At 42.0% G+C, this 22,652-nt stretch overlaps 2 protein-coding genes across 22 annotated transcripts in view; both read right to left on the minus strand.

The window, feature by feature from the left end:
- The window catches only part of LOC6609327 (PDZ and LIM domain protein Zasp), a 54,568-nt gene extending 36,619 nt beyond the window's left edge, over positions 1–17,949 (minus strand). For 2 of the 21 annotated variants that reach the window (XM_032716188.1, XM_032716185.1), the window contains exons 1-2: positions 15,696–15,896; positions 4,260–4,386 (exon numbers count right to left, since the gene is read on the minus strand). In XM_032716188.1, coding sequence (XP_032572079.1) covers positions 4,260–4,370 — 111 coding nt within the window. In that variant the 5' untranslated portion in view covers positions 4,371–4,386; positions 15,696–15,896. Of the gene's footprint in view, positions 1–4,259; positions 4,387–15,695; positions 15,897–17,703 lie in introns of those variants that run through there. The other 19 variants (XM_032716197.1, XM_032716194.1, XM_032716200.1 and 16 more) reach the window with 15 other exon arrangements.
- A 2,065-nt stretch (positions 17,950–20,014) lies between these two features.
- LOC6609330 (transmembrane protease serine 9) lies at positions 20,015–22,443 on the minus strand. Its single transcript, XM_002033983.2, has 8 exons — positions 22,238–22,443; positions 22,171–22,203; positions 21,955–22,118; positions 21,658–21,882; positions 20,885–21,184; positions 20,786–20,834; positions 20,579–20,706; positions 20,015–20,521 (listed from the first exon to the last, which is right to left on the minus strand). Exons 1-8 carry the CDS (start codon positions 22,438–22,440, stop codon positions 20,154–20,156), a joined length of 1,470 nt encoding a protein of 489 aa, XP_002034019.2. The 5' UTR covers positions 22,441–22,443; the 3' UTR covers positions 20,015–20,153.
- Positions 22,444–22,652: the final 209 nt, after the last annotated feature.

Below are 22,652 nucleotides of genomic sequence, written 5' to 3' on the forward strand. Positions count from 1 at the left end.
GGAGGAAGCAGCCAGGTTTATGGGTATATGGGGTTCGTTCAATAAATTTCAGCACTCTTAAATTGGCAATGCGCTGCACTTTCAGTGGCAGTGGCATGCACCGATGTCCATGGCGTCCAGTGCGGAGTCAGTAGTCATGGGTCCGTTAAAGCGGGCCCGGTAAAATTGATAATCAATCAAATGCGGCGCTGACGCAGCCAGGCACTTAATCACTGTCTGGTTATCCTTTTTGTTTCGCTGGCTTAACTTTTATCAATTACGCCTTTTGGCTACTGACAGAGATGAATCACGGGAAATCAGCAATGCATCGAGAGAAGTTGCTTACCCCAACGGCCGACTATCTCTTTATTAATTCAATTAACGTTGCTCTGGCAATTGGTGTGGAATTAGCCGGCGACTCAAGTCAAAAGCGTGTGGATCAGGTGCGGCTTATGGCCCCATAATCAGCACACTTCTGTGGTTCCTGGGCATGGTCAAAACCAAGGTAACTTTCTGAAACAATGTTACATTGCCTGCCAAGTGCACAAATGCAATTTTCATGTCTCGGCTTCTAATAGGCTGGCACAACAGTTGCTCTTGAGGCATTGTTCAATTAATAAAATGTCCGAGTGCATTGAAAGCAACCGCAGACCGAGATGCACTTTCCCCACTTTCGCCCCTCATCTGTTGACGATGTGGTCGAGAAAAGTGCAAGTTCAATCAGCAGCTGCAAACTGCAATCGAGAGTCAAGAATCGAGAGTGGAGACCACAGCAGGGTGTCGCCTCCGCCTGATTCAATTACACAAGAGCCCGTAATCAAAGCAAAGGAAATTTGCCTCTATTATTTCACTTGCATAAATCACTAAGAACGAAGACCTTGAGAATTTACAAAAGCAAACAATTGATACCCTGTTTCGACAGGTACGCCAAAAAATAAGTAGAACATGGCAAACGGCACTGATATACCTCGAAATGAAAGAGCAGTTGCGAGTTATGAAAAGTCCTCCGTTTGAGTCAAAGACAAAGGCAAACACGGCTACCAACACAAAGGCTGCCCCCAGACAGGAGTCAAATAATTAATGGCCAACCGGGGAAGGCAAACAAACAAGCTTAAAACGAACAAAAACACAACAGAAACTGAACCGAAACGAACCGAAAGCAGAAAAAATCTCGAGAGGAAGGTCAACTGTTTTGAATACACTTCTCCAGAAAAGAAAGTTCCATTCATGAGCGATTAAATGTCAAGACAATCACAAATTGGGTAAAAGATTTTTGTTGATTGTTTTTAATACGTATTTATAAAATCTAAATATCATTTGAGGGTTGTTAGCAGGATTTCACTGCTGGTGAAATTTAACGTAGTGACGAAGCGCACCCGAAACAGCAAAGTTAATGTTGTGAGTGTTATATATTAACTTAAAGGAATAAAACAGATATACCTTTAGCAAGGGCAGCGAAAAAGGCGAGTCATGAGCGGATTTGCATGAGCGAAACGCGGAGTTCGGCGGGAAAAGGATACTGGGCTGGAGGATCATGTGTGTGGGACTGGCGGCCACGTCGGTTGCCTTGGATGCCGTCAGTAGCTTGTTATGCACTGTCCTCTCCAGTGTTCCCGTGGTTGTCTAGACTTTAAGTTGGCTAATAGCCGACACTGGCGCTTTTTTTTTATCTCTTTGGTTGTTATGATATGGTATGTGGACCGAGAGCTTTGGTCAGAAAGCCGGAAATTTGTAGTCAACCGAATTTGCGCTCTTGTATTACTTATTTGGTCCATTATTTGTGCGCTGCTTGGCTTTCGCTTTTATTTGACTTTGGCCTTTTGTGCGACGCTTTTTGTGGCCCCAAAACGAACCCTGCACTTGATAATGAAATATATAAACGTGGGTTCTATGCGAGAGTGGGTAAAAATCCGTGGGCATAAGGCTTATAACACACACAGGATGCAGGACATAGGGCGCAGGACTTCCGGACAACCAGGGAAGAAACAGGGAAAGGACTTTATACTGTATACGGGGTGCGAGAACTGAACACAGAAACTCGCTGCGAGAAATCATAAATTAATCCGATTTAAGCAGCTCAGTAGCTTATTTTTATGCCAACCAACTCCGAACCAGCAGTTTTTGTTGCTCGATGAAAGCGGTGGTAGATTCACTCCTGGCCATGTCATGTGTTGCATCCTGATGAGTTGCGGCAGCATTTAAAGGAGACCAATTTGTTTGGCACTGGCTCAAGAGCCAGGAAGCTGACATGATTGGATGCTGACGATGACTAAGATGATGATTCGTTGTCAAGGTAGAAGAGCCCTCGACTGCCAGTGCTCAGTTGGGCAGAGTGGCGCAGTTCATTCGAGTTCGTTCGGGGCTTAGTTCCGCTGCACAGCTTGTGTCCTGGCAGCCAAGGAGCTCAGCTCGGCACGGCGAAAAATAGCCTAGCTACGTTTCATCAGCATGGCATTCTTTCACGGGCAAAATGATCTATGTTACGTATATTCGGGATTTCATTAGCTTCCTCAAAATATCATGAATGGTGTGGTATATGTATTGGTACGCAATAGAAGACAAATCCCTTTTTACTGGATTTAAGCTAAGGTTTCGCTTGAACTATATAAATATAACTAATTAAAGTTAAACTTTTTATGTACACGTTTCTTCCTGTGTGGCTCATTACGAGCAAAGTTTTTACGCAAAATCCTGCGGACGAGGATGCGGCTTAAGTGCGCCATTCCAAATTCAATTGGGCTTGAAGTGTTCGAAAGGCAAAAGGCATCCAGCCAGGAGATGTCGCACCGCCGCGAGGCGGCTCAACTCATCTTGGCTAGAAGCGGCTGTGTTGATAATTGTTAATTGACAGAAGTGCTCGAGTTTAGCCCATTTAAATTAATCGAAACAGCTCAATTCCGTGATAATCCGCACTGGCTGTGTGATGTTTTATTTATTTTCTGTTTTAAATAGCCCAGTGCAGCTCGGAAAAGAGAGAAGCCGCATAGCATTGACACAAATCCACAGCTGTTTAAATAGAAATTGCGCATTTAGCGCTGGCCACGCCCACCCCCACGTACCGCCCACTCGAAGCCGAAAACAAACAGATAAAAAGAGCGCACAGAATTCGTGTTATTTTCGAACGAACAACAATATTTACAAATTCTTTTCAGGGGACTTTGCCTCAGCTATCAAGCCGCAAATCAATAATTCCGAATTATTGGGGCATTGTTTTGGTCCCAATAAGTAAAGCAATTCTCTTTATGACTTTATGCGAGCATATAAGAATTCAACTGATGTTTAGCTACCGATTAGACTCGCACACAAACAAAGGTTCTTATCAGAGTGAGTTTGAGTCACAAACGAAGTCGCCACCTTGGCCTTGCTATATGATTCACAATTTGTTTCATTTCGAAGTCTCGGGAATATCATTTCCACTTGATTAACTAAAATATTAGCTCATGTCTTACTTTATCAAGAGTTGGGCTTGTTACTCTCAGCGATATTATCGTTAAACGGATCCAACAACAATTAGATTAGATAGAAGTACAGTTCCTGCTAAGTATATAACTTTTGCCCAAATGGAAAATGTATCCATTAAAATCGCATTAATTAATTACAGCCTTACAGTTTCGAATCGCACTGCACATCAATAGAGAACTAGGCGTATTCATTTATTACTTCGACATTTTCGCGCCACAAGCGCTCATAAATTTGTCAAAATGATTTAGCAAATTTTGTTGTTGCGTGTCGCCACAAATGTAAAATGTTTCGAGATCTGTTATGAATGTTTAACAAATTTTTAGTTTGGTCCCTGTCTGTGTGTGAGTGCTGTATACATTTGTGTGTGTTTATGTACCGGAGTGTCTGTATATATATAGTTGTATATATGCTGTATGGCGAGGGGAAATTTGTTGAAAATTGGGAAAAATACGACTTTTATTTGTTTTGGGTAACGTGCGCAAAAATCGCACGGAAACGCCACCACAAAAAGTGAAACTTATATCAACGGATTTATTTTTAACATGAAAACATAAAAAAAAGAAGACCAGCAAGCACTTAAACACATAAATAAATTAACTGGCCAACTAATATTCGCTTCTCGCGTTTGTTGCCAGCGTAAATTTAATTTCATTTTTCGGAGAGCGTTTCCGAACACGCAAATTCCATTTGTCAATCGTCCGATAAGCGAATTGTTTCTGATTTTCCCACATGTTTACTCGACGGCCAGTTGGGAAATGCAAACGTATATGTATACGTATATTCATATAAGTGGGTGGGGCAAGTTACCCCGCACTTACCTTTTGCACCAGCAGGGGCTGGGCGAAGTCCGTGCCCCCCTGAAGGCGGAATCCCCAGGGCTGGGCATCGAAACGTGACAATTTGACTTGCAGCAGCTGTGGTTGGGCCATCTTCTTTTAGCGCTGACTGTAACGAAACGAGAAGTAATAATCATGATAACACGGCGTATACTTGATATCACGTAGGCGACTAATTAATGAAATCAAAACCCCGACGCACACGAAACCAACGAAAAACAACGCAGACAGACGAGTGCGGATTGCTCCTTTTAGGCCACTAATAAAGACATTATTCAGGCATGTCCAGGCTAATCCTGCCAACTGTCAGACGACTCTTCCCTGGTTACCCCCCCACACCCTGCCTACCAGCCCGAATCATGGAATCCCTAAAGCGGCCCTGCCCCACTTTTGTGCCACCCACAACCGGTTGCCAGATGCAGCTGCATGCGGAAAAGCTGCTGCGTCGTTTTGTGTGCCAAACTGAGCCAACATATTCGGCTGACTGAATGCAGCAGGCAGTCAGGAGAGTAGTTGAGGGGCAGGATCGAACTGGGCGATATCCTGGGGACTTAGGCGCACAGAACATGAGCATAGAAATGTAAAGACAGATATCTTCGTATATAGTTCTCAAACTTACATCTAACATAAGCAGAACAGGGACTTAAATGTATTATATGTTGTATTTCCAACGTTTTTCCTTTAAAGAATATCACACAATAAATGTTGGGTGTCCACCAAACTTTCGAACAATTCCATCATATCCCATTTGCCTGCCATTTCTGCAGGGTGCTGGACATAAAACGAGTTAAACTTTGTTAGATATCGCCTTTTTTGCACACACAGAAACTCACACCCCGGAGAGGAGACTCAGTGTAGCACCAGGACTTCGAAGGACCCGCTGCATCCCTCGTCCTGGCCACAGTGAGTGCTGTAAACGCACCCTGAACGGCACATGGAGCCGTGTTGTAAGTGTGGCTTACACGGGTTCCCATCTTGCTGTGCGTCCGTACTCAACTACCCCCATCTCCCCCACCATGCTCTTTTATCCTGTCCTACTCCATGTCCTGCCGCACTTTTTTTTCCCCGTCATAGCTATGTAATTTGTACGTGCGTCACAGGAGGGGGTGGGAAAAGAAAAGGGGTCAGGCGAAAATGGAAAAGTGGGCGGGACATGGGAGTCTGTTGATTTAGTTTGCTGCATAACAATTTTGCTGAGTGTTGTGTTTTTTATTAGCAAAGACACATTTGCCCCGTGTCGTTTCGTCTCTTTCACTCCGCAACTGCCCTCTCTCGCTCGCTCCCTTTCTCTTCCCACCGAAGACACTCAAAGTGGAAGTAACTACATTAAGCTATTAAAACGACAGCAGCTGGCGGTGGGGAATGGGTATTCCAAGGGGGCGGAGGAGCTGGGATATCCGCACACATATGGAAAAGAGACATTTTAGCACACACAGCAGTTTAATTAACGTTAAGTGCGGGTGGTAATGGCTCCATCTCGAGTCCAGGTTGCAGGATTCAGGTTTCTGGCTCAAATTCCCGCCAAGAAGCGTAAGGGGCCAAGAGCACAGGCCGTAACACGTTGACGGCATTTGCATGTAAATACTTTGTACGCCATGAAGTTGGGCCATTAGACGCCCCGACAAACCAACTGCACATGCACGGGAATAATTTAATTAAAATATTAAACAAATGCGGAGTGGAGTAGAGTGAGGTGGATCGGCGTAGAGGCGGAGGTGGAGGCGGAGGCGGCCAACTCTACCACGGATTCAAAGTGCCAGACTGAAAGAGGGCAAAAGCGCAACAACACGAGAAGGCAAACACCAATGCTTCCCTCCAGTTTAAAAGCGTAACGATGGGAATGAAGGAGAAACGTGGTAGTTCCGCTGCGAAAGGCGCCGTTTGGAGTCCTGGCTAATTACTGGCTCAAATGCTCTTGCCACAAGTATGCAATGCGGCTGACAAAACGTCATCGACGATTCGGCACACTGTAAGATTAAATGGCCTAAGTTTTCCCACCATTTTGGTACTTGAGTTTTCGCATATTGGTTTCTGTTAGAAATCATTAAAATCTTATATTCCTCATATATATCAAGTTTTTATAGATTCTAAGAATCCTTAAACCTATTTTATATTTCTAGTTTAAAGACTTGCTTCTGTTGTAGCAGTTGGTAATATTTAAAATTCTCAGAAAATGTTATTGGTCTTCTGGTTTGCTTATGGCAATATCAATTTTACTTTCCATACCATACATTATCTCTTTGACAAACTTTCATTTTAGAACCACTCGAGAAGCTTGTAACAAATGGTGAAATTTGCTTGGCCCAGGATTAGGTTGCTCCTTTTTCTTGAAACCCTTTCCGTCTTCATCCTGCCAGGGGAGCTGACCCACTTTTTGGACTTTAGGTCGGCCTTGGGCAATCAGCGGAGCAAACTTTCCATATGCAAGCAATTTGTAAACAAATTATTTGATCCTCAAACAGGCAAGTTGCTCCAGCAACTTATCAACTTGACGCCACACAAACAACAACGAGCGCCAGCAAAATCCAAACTTGGTCAACCATGTATCATTAACAAAGTTGTCCAGTTGGCAATCCCATTGCAGCTTTATGACTAATAACCAAATGCCAGTGGATGGATGGGTGCGTTTCTGAAGGGAGGGTGCGGGGAGGTTGGAAAAGCCGTGGGGACACGTACCAATGTAGTCCGCTTCCGGGTACAGTAAAACGTCGGTATTGAGAGCAAACACTAAACCATTGCTGGGGCAGTGTCAAAAAACGAGTTATCGCTCATAACTTTTACACACACAATTGGCAAATTACAATTTATTTATGGACCGGTGATGGTGGCCTCCCCCCCTTGAAGTGCAGTTTGCATTTGATTCGGGGTGAGAGCAACAAATCAATTTGCATGCGGTAATTCCAAAGATTTATGGCCAACATTTTGTGCGGAACGAGCGGAGGGCGTGGTGTTCGTTTTGTTTGCTGGTTGGTATGCAAAAACTGTAAAATATCCCAAATTTATAAGAGTTCTTCTGCGTGGCACTCTAAGCCGATTTCCTGTCGCCGAAAGAGCCGCATAATGGGAATCACGGCCAGCTCATGAGTTGCCATTACCCCATTGCCAGGCAGAAAGTGAGCAGGAATCAAATTGATTTCAGAGCACACAGCATCATTAGCAGTTGGCAGTTGGCAGTTTGGCCCCCGCCATAAAAGCCAGAATAATAACAGAGAGTGGAGTGGAGTAGAAAGCAGACAACGGCGAAAAAACGGCGAAACCGAAGCCAAACTGAAACCATCAGCAGTCAAAGTCGATGGCGATGGCGATGGCGATGATGGCCATGGTGGTGATCATGATGCTGCTGCTGCCTGCCACAGATGATGTCATGGTGGCTATGGTGGGCATAGTACGGGAAAAAGCGAAGCGGAATGGTGGAGCAGGGGTTTTTGGGGTCGACAATTCGATTTGGCCATTTCGCACGTTGCTTTAAAATGCACTGCGCGAAAGTAGCTAGAAGTAGAATAGCAAAGAAACTCACTAGCTTTTCAACCTAAGATATTCGATATATACTATCGCTTTTTAAACAAAGATTTTCTTTTTTTTACTTAAACCATGCTGTTAATTTCTTGTTTATTCTACGCAAATAATCCAATTGAATTATTTTTCTTAAATTTTCGTATATTTGTACAACTCTCCTCAAATTCCAAATGCCTATCCTAACACCGTGCAGCACGAATCGAAATTGGAATCGCTTTTGAAACATAGATTCTGGTGTGGTGTTTATTCTGGCATATCTGTTTATCAAACGGAACAGCTTCAATCTGTAATGAGCCAACTAATTACGTGCGGCAGACTCTAAACAAATCGGGAATCAGACAAACATTGTGCATTTGGTTAGCTGGCCATTTCAACACGTTAATAAACTGCATAAGGGAACAGCTCATTAAAAGCCACTCGAGTGAGGCAGCAACAGCTTTTTCCGTTTCCCATATCCCATTTTCCATTTTCCACATACCATTTCCCATTTGACTGCCGGCTGTCAAGTGGTCGGTCGAGGCCCAAGAAAACTACTCCAAAGATCTTGCTGCTCCTGCTGTTGCTGCTCCTGCTTCTGCTGTTGATGTGCTGGCTCTTTGGGCCAAACAAAAGTGAAGCCGGAGCGACATATTCACCCACTAACTGGCAGAAGTTGGTTGAAATTAGGAGTGGAAAAACGCAGTCAGCAGACCCATCTGTCGGGGAATAACAAGCCATGCAAATGCCATGCCAGGCCTCCACATTCCTGTATCCCTGTATCCCAGCATCCCCATGTCCCCGTATCCACATCCACATCCATATCCATATGTGTGGCAAAGTGCTTGGTAGTTCCTCCGGGGAATCGAAGCGGAGGGCAGCGCCAAGTAGTGAACGCGTTGATTTCGCATTTATGCAAATTTCACGTACACTTCAAACTGCTCAACGTTTTTTCGTCTTTATTTTTTTTCTTTTCGTGGCTCCCCCGCTCTCTAACTCTTAAAGTTCTTCTTTTTTGGCGTTTTTTTCTTCTTTTTGTCGTTGTTTGGCTTTTTCCACAGACGCGCTTTTGTTGGCCGGGCCAAAACTAAACTTTGCTGAGTGAAACTGAAGTTGCCGTTGGGGAAATGCAGGGGGGACATTCGAATGGGTGCGGGGAAACTGGCGAGTAGTAGAAATTCTGCCTGGGGCCGAGTGATTTCTGAATACCTTTCAGACAGCCTCCAACTCGGGCGTATCGGATTAGCGGGGTGACCGAGGTGGAGATCAACCATTAATTGGATAGTTTTTGAGCAAAGAGGTCGAAGGTGTGGGAACACAAATATGTATTTAAAAGAATAGCTTTTATGAATTAAATACAAACTTTGTATATATATTTAATATACTTAAGGTATCTTTGCTATAGTTTCTTGTATAATTTATAGCTTTCAAGAAAGATTTTTCTAAAAATAAAAGAACATTTTGATGGTATACATTTAAATCAAATATCTATTGATTTGCAGTACATGTCTATATTTACCAGCTAAAGAGTATTATATTTCATGCAAAAAGCACAATGATATGGAATTAAATGCACTTTTATATACCTATTGAGTTATAATCGAATTATACAGTATTATAGCTCAAATATTTAAAGTAGGGTAGTTCACTCTCCATATTAATTGCGCTACAGGGTATCTCCTAGTCGCTTAACCTATCAACTAAGCGTTGCCGCACTGATGCAATGTGACGTGACGTGACGTCATGTGTGCGCTCGTGCTTGCGGCTAACAGGACATGTTTTCCTCCCGCCTGGAAGCCCCGCCCCCTCCACCGGGAAAAGCCCGCCCCGCGATCCCCTGCTGATGATGACGACGCTGTTGCTCTTCAGTCTGTCTAATGCAATGCGCGTGCTAAATGGGCGTAACTCAACGGCTCGACGACTCGACTTTTTCCTTTTTTTCACGTTTTCCCCTCGTATTCTGTATTTTTTGTTATATTTTCTCGCGGCGCTTATCAAGCGCTGAAAGCTAAAAAAGTTTTTCACTCACAATCACACTCACACCAGCACACGTCTGCAACTGTCAGTGCATCAAAACACTTGAGTATTTGAAAAAAAAAAAAAAAAAAAAAACGTGTGGTAGGAAAAAAAATGAGGAAAAACAACAGGAGGGGAAAAGTTTTTCTCTTTGTGCTGCGTGTGTGCTTGTATGATATTTTTAATATTTTTGCACTAGGCGCAATGGCAAAACAAGAAGCGAGGGAAAAGCTGACAAAAGTGACACTTTGCATGCATTGTTGCCGTTTCTTTTGTGATTATTTTCTTTGCTTTTCAAGTGCGAGAGAAAAAGAGAGTGATGTGCAAGTGACATTGAATGCGGCAATTTTCCGCCGGCCATGGAAAACTCTCCCGCTCACCCACAGATACAGATTCAGATTCAGATTCAGATACAGATACAGATACACAGGTACAGATACGATTTCAGTCGCATTTTTTAGTTGCCAAAAAGTTCAATACCACACTGGAATACCCCACGTTAATAAACCAAAAACTCTTTTTCCATTATATAAATCGAATATTTATGGTTACATATGTGCGTATTAATTCAGAGCAATTTTTATCGACATTTTTTCTCAATTGGCAATTTCAAATATTTGCCTGTAGTTGCATAAATTTACACAAATAAAATATGTAAATTCTGCAGATACAAACACACAGCATACCCTGGCAAATGGGGGAGCTTATGCGGCAATTTGATTACTTGGATACGGGATTTATAATTGTGCGATGGCTGTGCACAAAATTGATTAATATTTCCCGAATGCTTTCTATGAGAAACGTGAGATGCAATGCGAGTGCAAATTTTAATCAGAGATATTATAATTCGATGGCCATTTCGGTCAGCCAAAAATTTAATTTCCATGCGTTCACCTATTTTCGGAGGATTTTCGAGTAAATCAACATAGACATATGAAATATTTGACAGGTAAATATTTATTAAATTGTGTGTCAAAAACCGGCTTTTAAAGCTGAAGCCGAACAAATTTTAGAACAGATGCTTTTGGGCGAATACACAAGATACAAATACTGCCGCTTTTAGTTCTCGTTTTTATCCGTCTCGATATCGATAAGTAAACGGATTTAAAAGCGGGATTGTTAAGGGCAATGGCCAATAATAGATATAATAGATATAATAGAAACAATCAAAAAAGCAAATCCCATAAATTAAACTCCCGGCATAAAGCACTGACGGCTTTGGCGATTGAACAAATAACAGCTAAACAAAAAAAAAGTGCATCTGCTGGGGGAAAAAAAGTAGTGAAAATAATGCAATTTTAAATCTGTCACTGGAATAGTTAATGCCATATTAGTTGTTTTGAGCTAATAAAGCGTAATTATCAACGCATTTATTTAATTAGCCGCACAAAGTGCGCAGAACAAAGCCCTCAATCAGTCGCCCATCTCCATCGCCCTCTTCAATTTGTCTACAAATTGTGTGTGGCATATATAATGTCAATTTAACAGGCTTGTCAATCTGCTGCTGTTTGTGCGGTAATTTAATTTAATTCTCGCCCAAAAATCGAACCATTCATTTTAGAAGTAGTCATTTTTAAAGACACTCTTCGCAGATATCTACCATATGTACATATGTTCTATCCAATCGACCGAACGCATTATGCAGTCAATAAGATTATCGGACTGAAAACTGCAGAAACAGACGGACAGCGAATGGATTTGCCATTTGATTTAACATTAATGAACAAAATGAAATTAATTGAAAACTATTTTCATTGTCTCTTTGTTTTTCCCCCCCTTTTTTTGTTTGTAATTACCTTTTGTGCATAATTGGTGGGCTTTAATGGGTTAACAAAATGCGATTAAGCGAAATGCAATTGCGAAATGCAAATTTTTCCTCATTCGGATGATTGGAGAGCATATCTCGCCTGCATATATCCCCTATTCACTTGGCCTAATGACAGGCGGCAGATTGAAACTGGCAGATAAAGTCGACACAAAGGACGGTCGGCCATAATTCTCCATCAAAAAATGGGGACTCCAGGAGGAGGCACACTTGTTGCTGCCCCGCCCCCTTTGAACGGCCTGCCCTGGTGACAGTTTACAAAGTGCTGCAATTAGGGCTGACAAAGTGCCCGGCTCCTGGGCTCCTCGATTCCTTCTCGGCTGCTCGATGCCACCTCGACTCCTGGATGCTGGGAACATTGTGCGAACACACCCGAATGAATTTGTTAAGACCCCTGGCCGCCAGCCCGTTCGGCTGGCAAGCTAACAAGTATCTGTTGGATATGAATTAATCAAAGACTAAATAAAATGCTTAGCATTTGCATTTCACCCCGTTTCAACAAACAATTTGTCAGCCTTCGTAATGGACAGAGGCAAGTGTCACAGGCGGATTCTTCTTTTAAAAATACTTCAGAAATGTATATAATTCATTTGGCCGAGGCAACTATTTCGGTGACGGACGGACACGGCTGTTTTATTCTTTTATTTTCTTCTCGTTTTTGGGGTAATTGGAGCTGCAGTTTGGTCAGCAGGGGTTAAGGCAAAGTAATTTTCATTGAGATGCCGCCCTACCTTTCGCTTTCGCCAATCATATATATTTTTTTTGATATTTGTGACTTTGGCATTGACGTCTGTCTGCAGGGGCTGTCGATCGAAATAGACTTGGCGCAGAAATGCCCCTCGAATATTGGTTCGTCGGTGGGCGGAAGGCCAGCGTTTTGAACTATTTTTCCAAGGAAAACTCGCGAGGAATGTCTTGGCTTACATACATATTTAAAATCACCAATCGCCCGTTTAAACGCCACCAAATGTCGGGCAATTAATTTCCGATCTCGATGCCGAAAAAGAGATGCACGTAAATGCTGTTGTGATTTATGAGCGCGCGCCGCACGAGATTTTATAATTTGTTCAGCGCAACGTGCATGGCCAAAATAAATATTTTCCCTTCGTTAAATTCATAAACAAAACTCTGGGTTGGATGGGATGGAATGGCATGGGTATGGGATGCCATGCGGGTTTCCCCACTAAAACCCTATCCCAAAGTGCCGACTCAATCGCAATCTCTCGATGGGCTTCTGTGGCTTTTGCCGCGGCGATGAAACCAAAAATTGTTTGCCAGTCACGTTTGTGGTGCAGAAAGAGCAATGGCAGCAGTGGTACCCATTACCCATTTAGCACAGAGTATAAAAAAGGGGTATAGGGGGGAGTTCAACAATTCGAGTTGCGTTGAGTCTGCACTTCTTCGTCGAAGATTTCGCGTCTGTGGGCGTTTATTTTCAACGCACTGCGGTTATGTAATTGCGAGGCGTCGGATACGTGATTACTTTTAGTCAAATTGCCGCTCGAATAAATATTGTGTAATTCCGCTCAACTCCGCTCGCCTCCTCCACTTGCGATTTCATATCTGTGCGAAAGTGTGCCATCGCAGTTGTTGGCCAGGCGAAAGTGATCAACTTGTTGGCAGAAGTTAAGGTCAGGGTTGCGCACCTCACAAGTGCTTTTTAAGTGGGAGCAATATAGAGCACTATAACTTAGTAAATCGATAGAAGTATAGTATACTATACCCAATAAATGTATTCAATGAAGTGTTATATGTATTTAAGGCAGTAAGATACCAGAAATATTTGGAAGTAAACATTTAGATAAATGGTTTTCTTTGCTCAGATGATATCATCCGCTGAAATAGCACACCTTCTTTCTTAAAGCCAAGCACTGTATGTGTTTGTAACTATTTATCTAAATAAAATTTCTTTATAGAAGTGCTTTTTAAAGCCATATAGCATATGAGATTCAAGATAGAAGGCCGAAAGGGGTCATATCGCAGTCTACTCCCATAACCTTTCCCAGGCAAGAACCTCACATTAAGGTCTGTTAAAATATTCTTGAATCATTATCATCGGTCTGGTTTCGCGTTGTTTCGCCAGCTATTTTTTTTTTGCTGTGAGTGACATACGAACCCCGAAGAATCAACAAAGATACAAAGATACGAGAGAAGTGCTTGTCTCAGCAAAAGGAAAGAGAATGCAATCTACCATGACAGTTCACGAAGGTTAAATTCTTGAGAAATGATTTGGTGGCAAGCGTAAAGACCGCAGAGCAAAAAGCAAATGGCCAATGAGAGAGCGAACTAATTAAAATATACGCAAAGCTGTTTGAAATTTGTAGAGCATGTCTCCCCTTTTTCGCCCCATCGCCCTGTCCCCCCGGCGATGGTTGCAATATGTGCACGAATCCGAGTCAAGTGAAGCCAAGCCATGAAATATTGTCACGCACCCAGGAACGGAATAGGATAGGAATAGGATGTGCACGAGAAGTGCCATTCTAATGAGCTCAGCTACATTTCCGCGACGGCCTTAATATACGATCCCCGGTCGAGGAGGAATTTGCTGGTATTTTTCAGCAGTAAGAGAAAATTTAGATACAATTCTGTTTGCTAATAGTATAGCATATCCGACTTATACATTTTCATAATATTATCTTGAAGACTGCTAAAAAAAAACACTCATCAAACTTTTCCTTAATAATTAAACAAACAGTCAGCTCTTTGTTTTCGATGTATTTTCTAGTGCACCCATCATCCTCTGAGTAATTAATTCCGCCCTGGACTGATAAACCCCAGTGTAAACAAAGACATTTCGTTCATCGGAAAAGTGGTCAGTGGCAATGGCCATTAGCTCATTCAAGTTTATAGAACCACTATCTTATCGGGCATTGATTCACGAATGTTGTGAGGCGTTGTAAGATTGATTCGCTCGAAGTGGCGGATTGCTTTACAGCTATTATTGGTGAGGTGACCAAACATTAGTTTAATCGCTAGATAACAAGGTGGGTGATTAATCGATTTCGTAGTTTTCTTGGGGTTCACTGAACCCAGGCTAAAAGAAACCCAGCAGATAAACGGACACAAGAACAGGGCGAGTATCAACAAGTTTTGGTCATGGCTAAATTACATCACAGGCGGACTGCTGGTGGCCTGGCAGGAATTGGAAATGGCAAATGGAAATGGAGAGCAACCACTGCTTATACGTGATGTCAGCGACAGTGAGAGTGAGCGAGAGCTGGCGTGGTAGGCAGCGAGAGAAAAGGAGAGAGCGATGGCTGAAAATCGCTGAAAATAGATCAGGCGAAGAGAAAATCCGAAGAGCAGCCACGAAAATCGCAAACGAAAATTGCCAAGATAACGAAAGACACTTTTACGCGGAGGCGACCTAGAGATCTGGTCTGGCTTCATTAATATGCGATGCTTTATGCTGTCGCCGATATATAGTCTATATAGCGCTCAAAACGTTTTGAAAATGTCTCAGAATCCGTGGCGCCAAATTGCAGCAATTCGAGCATAGGAAGGAGGCGCAGGAGGTGGTGGCCGCCACATCCGCAGCACTTTCGCAATTTGTGTATCTGTATCTGACAGATATTGTATCTGGCGGATGGCTGCTGGCGAACGGCGCTGACTGACTAACTGAGCGAGAGTATTCGGAAACAAATCCAATCCGCGCAGCCATTTCGAGGAGCTAAAAATAAACTCACCTTGAAAAGTTTCTAAAAATTTTCTCGCTTTTTGACTATATAATTTTATTCAATTTCAACGAGCCGAAGATCTACGACGTATCTGTATCTCTGTATCTGTACTCTGGCCAACAAATGTGATATATGCGTCAAAAGAAATTCCCTGGATCGGCGTGCCAAGAAAATTATTTACCAATCGCCTATATTCGCGCTGAGTCTTCGGTTTCGTAAGGGATTTTACTTGTTGTTAACCTTCACAAAATGCACACAAGTCACTATTTAGGGGACAAATGATGAGAGGGGGGATGCTGTCTCTGATATTGATTCTGATTCATCAGCGATCCTGGCGAATCGATTGCGGCAGGCTATTGTATAACCAGCTGATTTCTACCCTGATTTCACATGCGACTTGGTACTGACCGATTTATTCCGATCGGGTGGCTTTCTGCTGGAACTCGATTCGATTCGATTCGATACGGTTTCGATTTGATTAGATTTTTACTGATTTGGACTTGGATCTCGGTTTCGTATATTCGTGGCGTTTGTGGTGCACTGCCAGTTCAGTTCTTGGGCGACGTTAACTAAGCGACGATTTTCTCTCAACTAAAGCAAAAACCGAAACCGAAAATTTTTATGTGCATTTTGTGCCGTTTTCGAATACAAAAATCTTTTCAACCACATCGCTGCCGTCGCAGTCGACGTCGCTGCCGGTGTCGCTGCCTTTTGGCCGTGCGAGAGGCAGTGGCAGTGGCACAGTCTGGCTATATAGCATCTATATAGACATTGTCGGTTCTCAATTCCCAACCGATTCGACGGCAGAGCCGCAAAGCTACAAACGCCAGACGACGGCGACGGCAACGGCTGCCAATGTCTGTCTGGCTTTTGTGGCCCACTGTTTTGTTGTTGTTCCTAGTGCGGGCTATACTTTTTGTTATTTGGCTAATTGTTTGTATTTTGTTTTCATAGCCAAGCTTTTAACGGCGCAGCCAGCCAAATGCCCATGTGCAATCAGTCCGTTTCGGGGCTGTAACTCATCAACTCATAATCCTATAATTACATCTAGTTAAATGTGATAAACAATTTATTAAAGGGCTTAAATAACCCAAAAACAAATGAATAAATAAATTATATACAGTATAAAGTATATATGTACCTAAAGATTCAAAGATCTCCTATTATAGTTTTTTGCCATGAATGAATTATGCTTATGAAACGCACATTTGGCACGTCTCTTTGAAGTTGAATACAAGTGCAGGTGCTATTCAGTTTCTGCTGCTGAACTATTTCCCGTGATCTGTTTTCCTCAAAACCACAACAAAGTGTCTAACTAATGGGAACAACAACCCCGAATAATCTGGGGAATTTGGGTCACAAAAGATCCTGAGTGCGTGAATCAGCGGTGGTGACTCCATCCGAGCTACGATCCATCCGATCCATTATCCATTTCCCAATAAACGATTAATCATTCCGTCGGGGTCACACATCGCTCATACTGCTTTTAAAGATCGCAGGTCCAAAAACATACTTTGGCTAAATCGAAATTTCCCTAAATTGAATTTCCAGTGCATGAAAAGTGAGCCATAAAGCATTAATATGTTAAAATGTAGCCATAGCGCAACGCTTACAAAAATAAACGCAAATATGTTTTTGCCAGCGCTGATGTGCTCAATCAAGCAGCGAAATGAAACGAAACGAATTGAATCGAATCGAGGCAAACAATCCACCAAAAAACAAAAAAGGCGCAGGAAAACATGGCCAACTATGTAGATAAATATGTATAATATAATATAATATTTGGATCTTTTATACCGCGCGTATTTGTGTCTACATCGCAGCACATTGCGGGTGGCATAAAAAACTCAGGCGGGTTAAACAAGAACAGCAAACAAGTAAACAAATAATAATAAACCCCAGCCCGCCACCTAACTATGCCGAAAAAAACATTTCGGCTTTTTAATTAAATCATGTTGAGTGGCAAAAATAATAATAAAGAATCTAGCGCTGTGCGCAATTCAATCAAAATCACTAACAAAAAACACTGTTCTTGCGGTTTTTTATTACGCATTTCGGTGAGCCGATTAAGATACGGAATACCGAGATACGGGCGTAATTAAGTTTAAAGACCGCATCTCGACGATCTTTCGTTTTTTATGTTTTGATGACAACGGTTAGTTACACAATAACTTGCGGTTAAAACTTTTGCTTTTTACACCAATGCGGTTTAATTGCTTAAATCTGTCTTTGATATTCGGGGATGCTGAGTCAACGGTCAAGTTTTCGGAGCCATGAATCACACAATCGAGCCCTGTGGCTCGAAACCGGCTCTTCGCGGCCGTTTTTTTGAAAACTTTTTGGCAGGAGGCCAGCACAAACAACAAACAACGAACCACAAACAACAAATCGCCAAGAAACTGGCCAAGACACTTACACTTCCTTCACTCGCACTTGTTGGATTCGCAAGCGGATTCGTAACGTTCTCTATCTCCGAAAATGAAAAGCGTTTGGGGACCGTGACCGGGAGAGTTGTTTCTGGATGTTTTGAGCACTTGAGTGAGTACGTTTGAGTTCCTCGACACTACTTGGTTTTATATCTTTCGTTCCGGGTTTATATCTTTCTGTTCTGTTGTTCTGCGAGATACAACCGCGCGCGATCGTTGCGTTCGAGCGAATGAGGGCTGGGATCGGGATCTCGACGACGACGGGTTGTTTGGAGTCGCACTGTAAGACGAGCGACTCACACAGATACTCCCGCTCACCCACACATTCGCACGCTGCGCTCTCACTCTCTCTCTCCTCCGCTCAATCAACAGGTAAGTGGTTAGCCAAAAGGTGCGCAAATGTATCGGTATCCGTATCTGTATCGGCCAGTGTATCTGTATCTGTACCTGTGCATGTGTGACACTCGTGTGCGGCACTTGCTGATAAGATAAGGCCCGAAAAAGCCGAATAGAGCAAATGCAAATATAAACAAACACCGGGCGCACTCATAAGCCATGAATTTCGCAGCCAGTGACAATGGCATTCGAGCCATAAATTCAGTTTACTGGCCTGGATCAATAATTTGAGCAAGCTAATTTGCAGCAAATAGCGCGGCTTTTGGCGAGCTGCAATTCTATATTTAGGTTGCATGCCACATAGCACCGAAACTGGTTCCTCCAGTTTCCTGATAATCTGGGTGACGGCTACACAACCCAAAACAACAGCGGCCCCAACACAACACCCTGATTCTGGACGGGCACAAAGTCTGATTTTCCTTTTTAGCGCCAAAAAAAAATTCAAAACAGTCGACAAAGCTGCGATTTTCGCACACCCTCTAAACCTTTTAAACTTGTTATTTTTCTTGCAATCAATGAGCCAACTTAATCTGCTTATCAAAGCTGATTTATACAGCATATCTATATATCGAAACAAAATACATACTCCTCAAATTACATGATTATTTTTCAATTTAAAAATCAAAAACTGGCAACTTTCTTACCAAATCGCAAAAACCCTATGTGAGGGCAACAATTCAGCAAATGCAGTTCCTCCCAAAAAAAAAAAAGAAAGACATGAAAAAAGCGATCAAACTGCGCAGTTGGCCGAAACCGGTTGCCGACTTGCAGATCGCCTGCTTCATGCCCTTTGCTTTGCAGTGATATTGTTGACCAAGAGCGAGAAGCGGGCCAACAAAACCTCGTCTCCCAGCAACTGGAGGTGAAAAAAACAAACAGAAACTAAAAGTGCTAGCCCCATGGCTTTGGCTAATGCACGCGAGAGCGGTAGTAAATCATTTGCCAGCTATTTTGTTTGATCAGTCCACGGCGTCCACGGACTTCTGGCCCAAAGACAGACAGACAGACTGGCCAACAGAACCCGGCCAGAGGAAGCGACATCGCCCAGTCACTCTGAAAATGTCACGCATGCGCTGTCGGCATGCGCGTAATTGCATTGAGGATGTGCGAGGAGGCCAGGAGGATGTGCCAACTATATAATCTAGTGGGGGGACGCACTTGGCTTTACAATTTAATGAGCGCTTAAATAAAGAAATTGCCTGGGAATAAGCCGCAAAAGACATGAAAATGTGTATTGTTGCTTAAGGGTAGTACCCGTTATTTTGTGTGCCAAAATGTATTATCATGGCAACAGCTTTCATTTATTATTTAGCGATTTACAAATATTTCAAAAAAACATTTATGGATAAGCCAAAAAACTTGAAAACACTTTTTTAACAATGCTTATTTAAGTTAAGTTTTTATTTAGGCCCAAGACTATACATACTGGGCTCCATAATTGTGTTTTAAACTGTGTGTTGGACACCTAGCGTTGACTTACGGAACCTTCATAGCTTACATTAATTTTACACAAATGAAGCGCCACCTATGCGGGCACAGCTATAAGCTATGGATTGAGTAGCACACTTATCTCACAGTAAAACAAAAGTATCTTTTTAACTGAATAGCAAGATGTAAACAGCAGACTTGGGTTTATTTTTTTTTAAGGGTCAACTATGGTTCTTTTTTATTTATTTTTCAGATTTTTTGCTATATAATGTGATAAATACCATATATAAGGCCTATCATTCATACTGGTATAATGTATCGATGTTAATTATTCCTTATTTGTTATTTAACCATTCTTAATTGTTTTAATGATTCATAAAGTGGTAACAAATATTCAAAATTTTTAGCTGGCAACTTTTTATTTAATTTATATAATTTATTAAAGCTTTATTTTAAAGCTTATATTTATTCCTGTGGTGTAGCTGTGATAAAATAGCTTTAAATGCGATAATATAAGTTTGTGTTGTTTGGAAATTATAGAATTTTTTATATGCTTAGTGGTGTGGTTGTGTGGGGTTGGTAAAGTCCTTGGTGGGTTGGTTATCTTCAATATATGTTATTGTTGGGTCTTAGTTACTAATCGTATCCAATCTTTGTAACTCGTAACATTAGTAAAAACGATCAAATCGTTCTTAATAAAGCTTATCATACCGAGCAGTAGGAACTTTTTGTCTTTGTTGATAGTATCATATGTACCCAAAACAGAGCCCGGTAAGTGAAATTTAAAGTCGCTTCTCGGCTTCGTGACACAGAATTGAGAAGGTTGTAGTTGCAGTTGAATCATTTTGGAGCATTCAGAACTGCTAATTTGATCAAAATGTACTTTTTGAGCACCGAGTACGTCTTTATTTGTACTGTAGAGAATGGCAGTCAGCGACGTTCTGGCATTCATATTTAGATCCAAACAGATCGTGCTTATGAAATCTATAGTGCAAATCTATTGTTAGAAAAAGTTTATGGGCTAAACATATTCGTATTTACGTGAAATTGGTACAGGCTTAGACAGTTCCATTATAGCTATGTTGTCCTTCATTGGAGATGTTCCGAATTCGCGGTGCCTGATGACCGCTTTAACGTCAAAGCTCGTAAAATATACGGACTTTACTTTTCTGAAAATAATGTAAATAAATAACTATTAATATATATCTGATAAGAAGACTATAAGTAAATGCTAGATCTACTACTTACATTTCAATGGGATTTCTGAGAAAAGCGCTTGCAACAGTTATGACAAATCCTTCGAAAATTAAATTCCAATTATATGCTTGACTTACTTGAATTACTTACGATCTGTGATCAATGAGCCGGTAAAATTACGATTAATTACGGGAACTTCAAAGTGGAGCACATCGATTCCTCCGCTCCAAGTGCTGCCGCACTTCTCATAAAAAAGTTGTTGAATCTTTGTCGTTGGTGCAATTATCGCTCGCATCCAGTCTTTGTATTGCATTACATCGGTGTAGGCGCCATTACTATTGCACTCCATTGATCCGTAGCTCACGATCCCCACTTGAACGGCGACTGATTCTCCGCGGTATGGTAAATTTGCCACCAAAGGACCGCCGGAGTCGCCGCCACAGGTGTCACCTACATTACTTCCAGCGCAGATCAGTTTGTCAGACAATTCCCTTATATCGCCTCTTTGTAAGCAGTGCATTGCACTTCTGCGTGCAAGGGAAACAGTGTTTAGGACTGGGCTTGATTCCAGATTATCTGGATGGGTTCTGCCCCATCCGAATGCCGAGAATGTTTCGATTCCTACTGAACTGATTTTCTCATCTAGAACGATGCAGATGGGCCGAATGTGGGCTATCAGCAGAAAGGAAATACAAACACAATTATTAATCCGCAAATCCCATCCAGAGTGCCTTTTTCTCACCATTGTAATTCACTGCATTCTGCAGTTGTAACAGACCTATATCATTTAACATTCTACTTAATTTGAAGTCCACATGGATTACGGCCTTGACCACAGCTAGCCAATTCCGGTCAGAACATTGCCGATCATTGCACAATATATAGTACTCACCTAGTCGCACATATCTAGGTCAAAGACTCACAAAAACTCATATCATTATTGCCGGCGCAGAATTGCCCCTCGTTAATGGGCAACAACTGGCCATTTCGATGGCACTCAAATGGCTTTTTCTGGGAGAGATATACGGTCTGCCTCACTTGGCTGGATGCTTCACTTCTCTGTTGTAGCCATCCAAAGGCCTTAAGTCTTTCAAATGGTGCTGAGCTTACCACATGATCTAATATTATACAAATCGGGCGGATGTGGGCTATAGGTGGAATAAATATATAAAGTAATGAATAGTTAAATTAAATTAATTAAATAACATTTGTTGGCTTACCATTATACGTCACTTCGCCGTAAAGTCTTAAAAGACCAATATCATTTACGCCATTGTTTGGATAGGACATGGAATTTTGAATAGCCACCGCCACTCCATATTGTTCGTTGTTAGAGAAATGCGATTCGTTGTTCTGTTGGTTGTACATCCCCAAAAGAACGTACCTTCATAAAAATAAAACTCAATCGATGTAGCTAGCACTGGAGGTTTACTTACAGTTGACTATCTCTTAATATGCAACTCGCGGAACTTTCTGCTGGGAATTATGTAATTGGTTTCTTACTAACATTTGTGAACAAGCGTTCCTTCGCAGATAAATTGGTTATTATTGTAAATGCGTGCCATCCAGGGTGCTGCCTCAATTGCACCATGATTGAAATTGATATTCTTTGAAATTTTTGGATCGTGACACTTTTCATCCAGAAGTTGTGCTAAACCCTGACAGATCACCAACCCGATCAGAGCTAACGAGAGCACATGAGACATTGTTCTCGATGGAATTACCCTGTACGACTGAATCAAGAACATATTTTATTTTCAAATACAAGCGAAACCACCGATGTGCCTTATCAGCAATGCTACACATTTTCTAAAACTGGAAAGATATTTATGTTATAAAATATATAACTTTTTTTCAGAAAACGCAGAAATAAAACAAGGGAAACAAGTAGAGTTTCTCGACTGTTAGAAAAAAATAA

Source organism: Drosophila sechellia, chromosome 2R (genome assembly GCF_004382195.2).
Source record: "Drosophila sechellia strain sech25 chromosome 2R, ASM438219v1, whole genome shotgun sequence".
In the NCBI taxonomy this organism is placed as follows: Eukaryota; Metazoa; Arthropoda; class Insecta; order Diptera; family Drosophilidae; genus Drosophila; species Drosophila sechellia.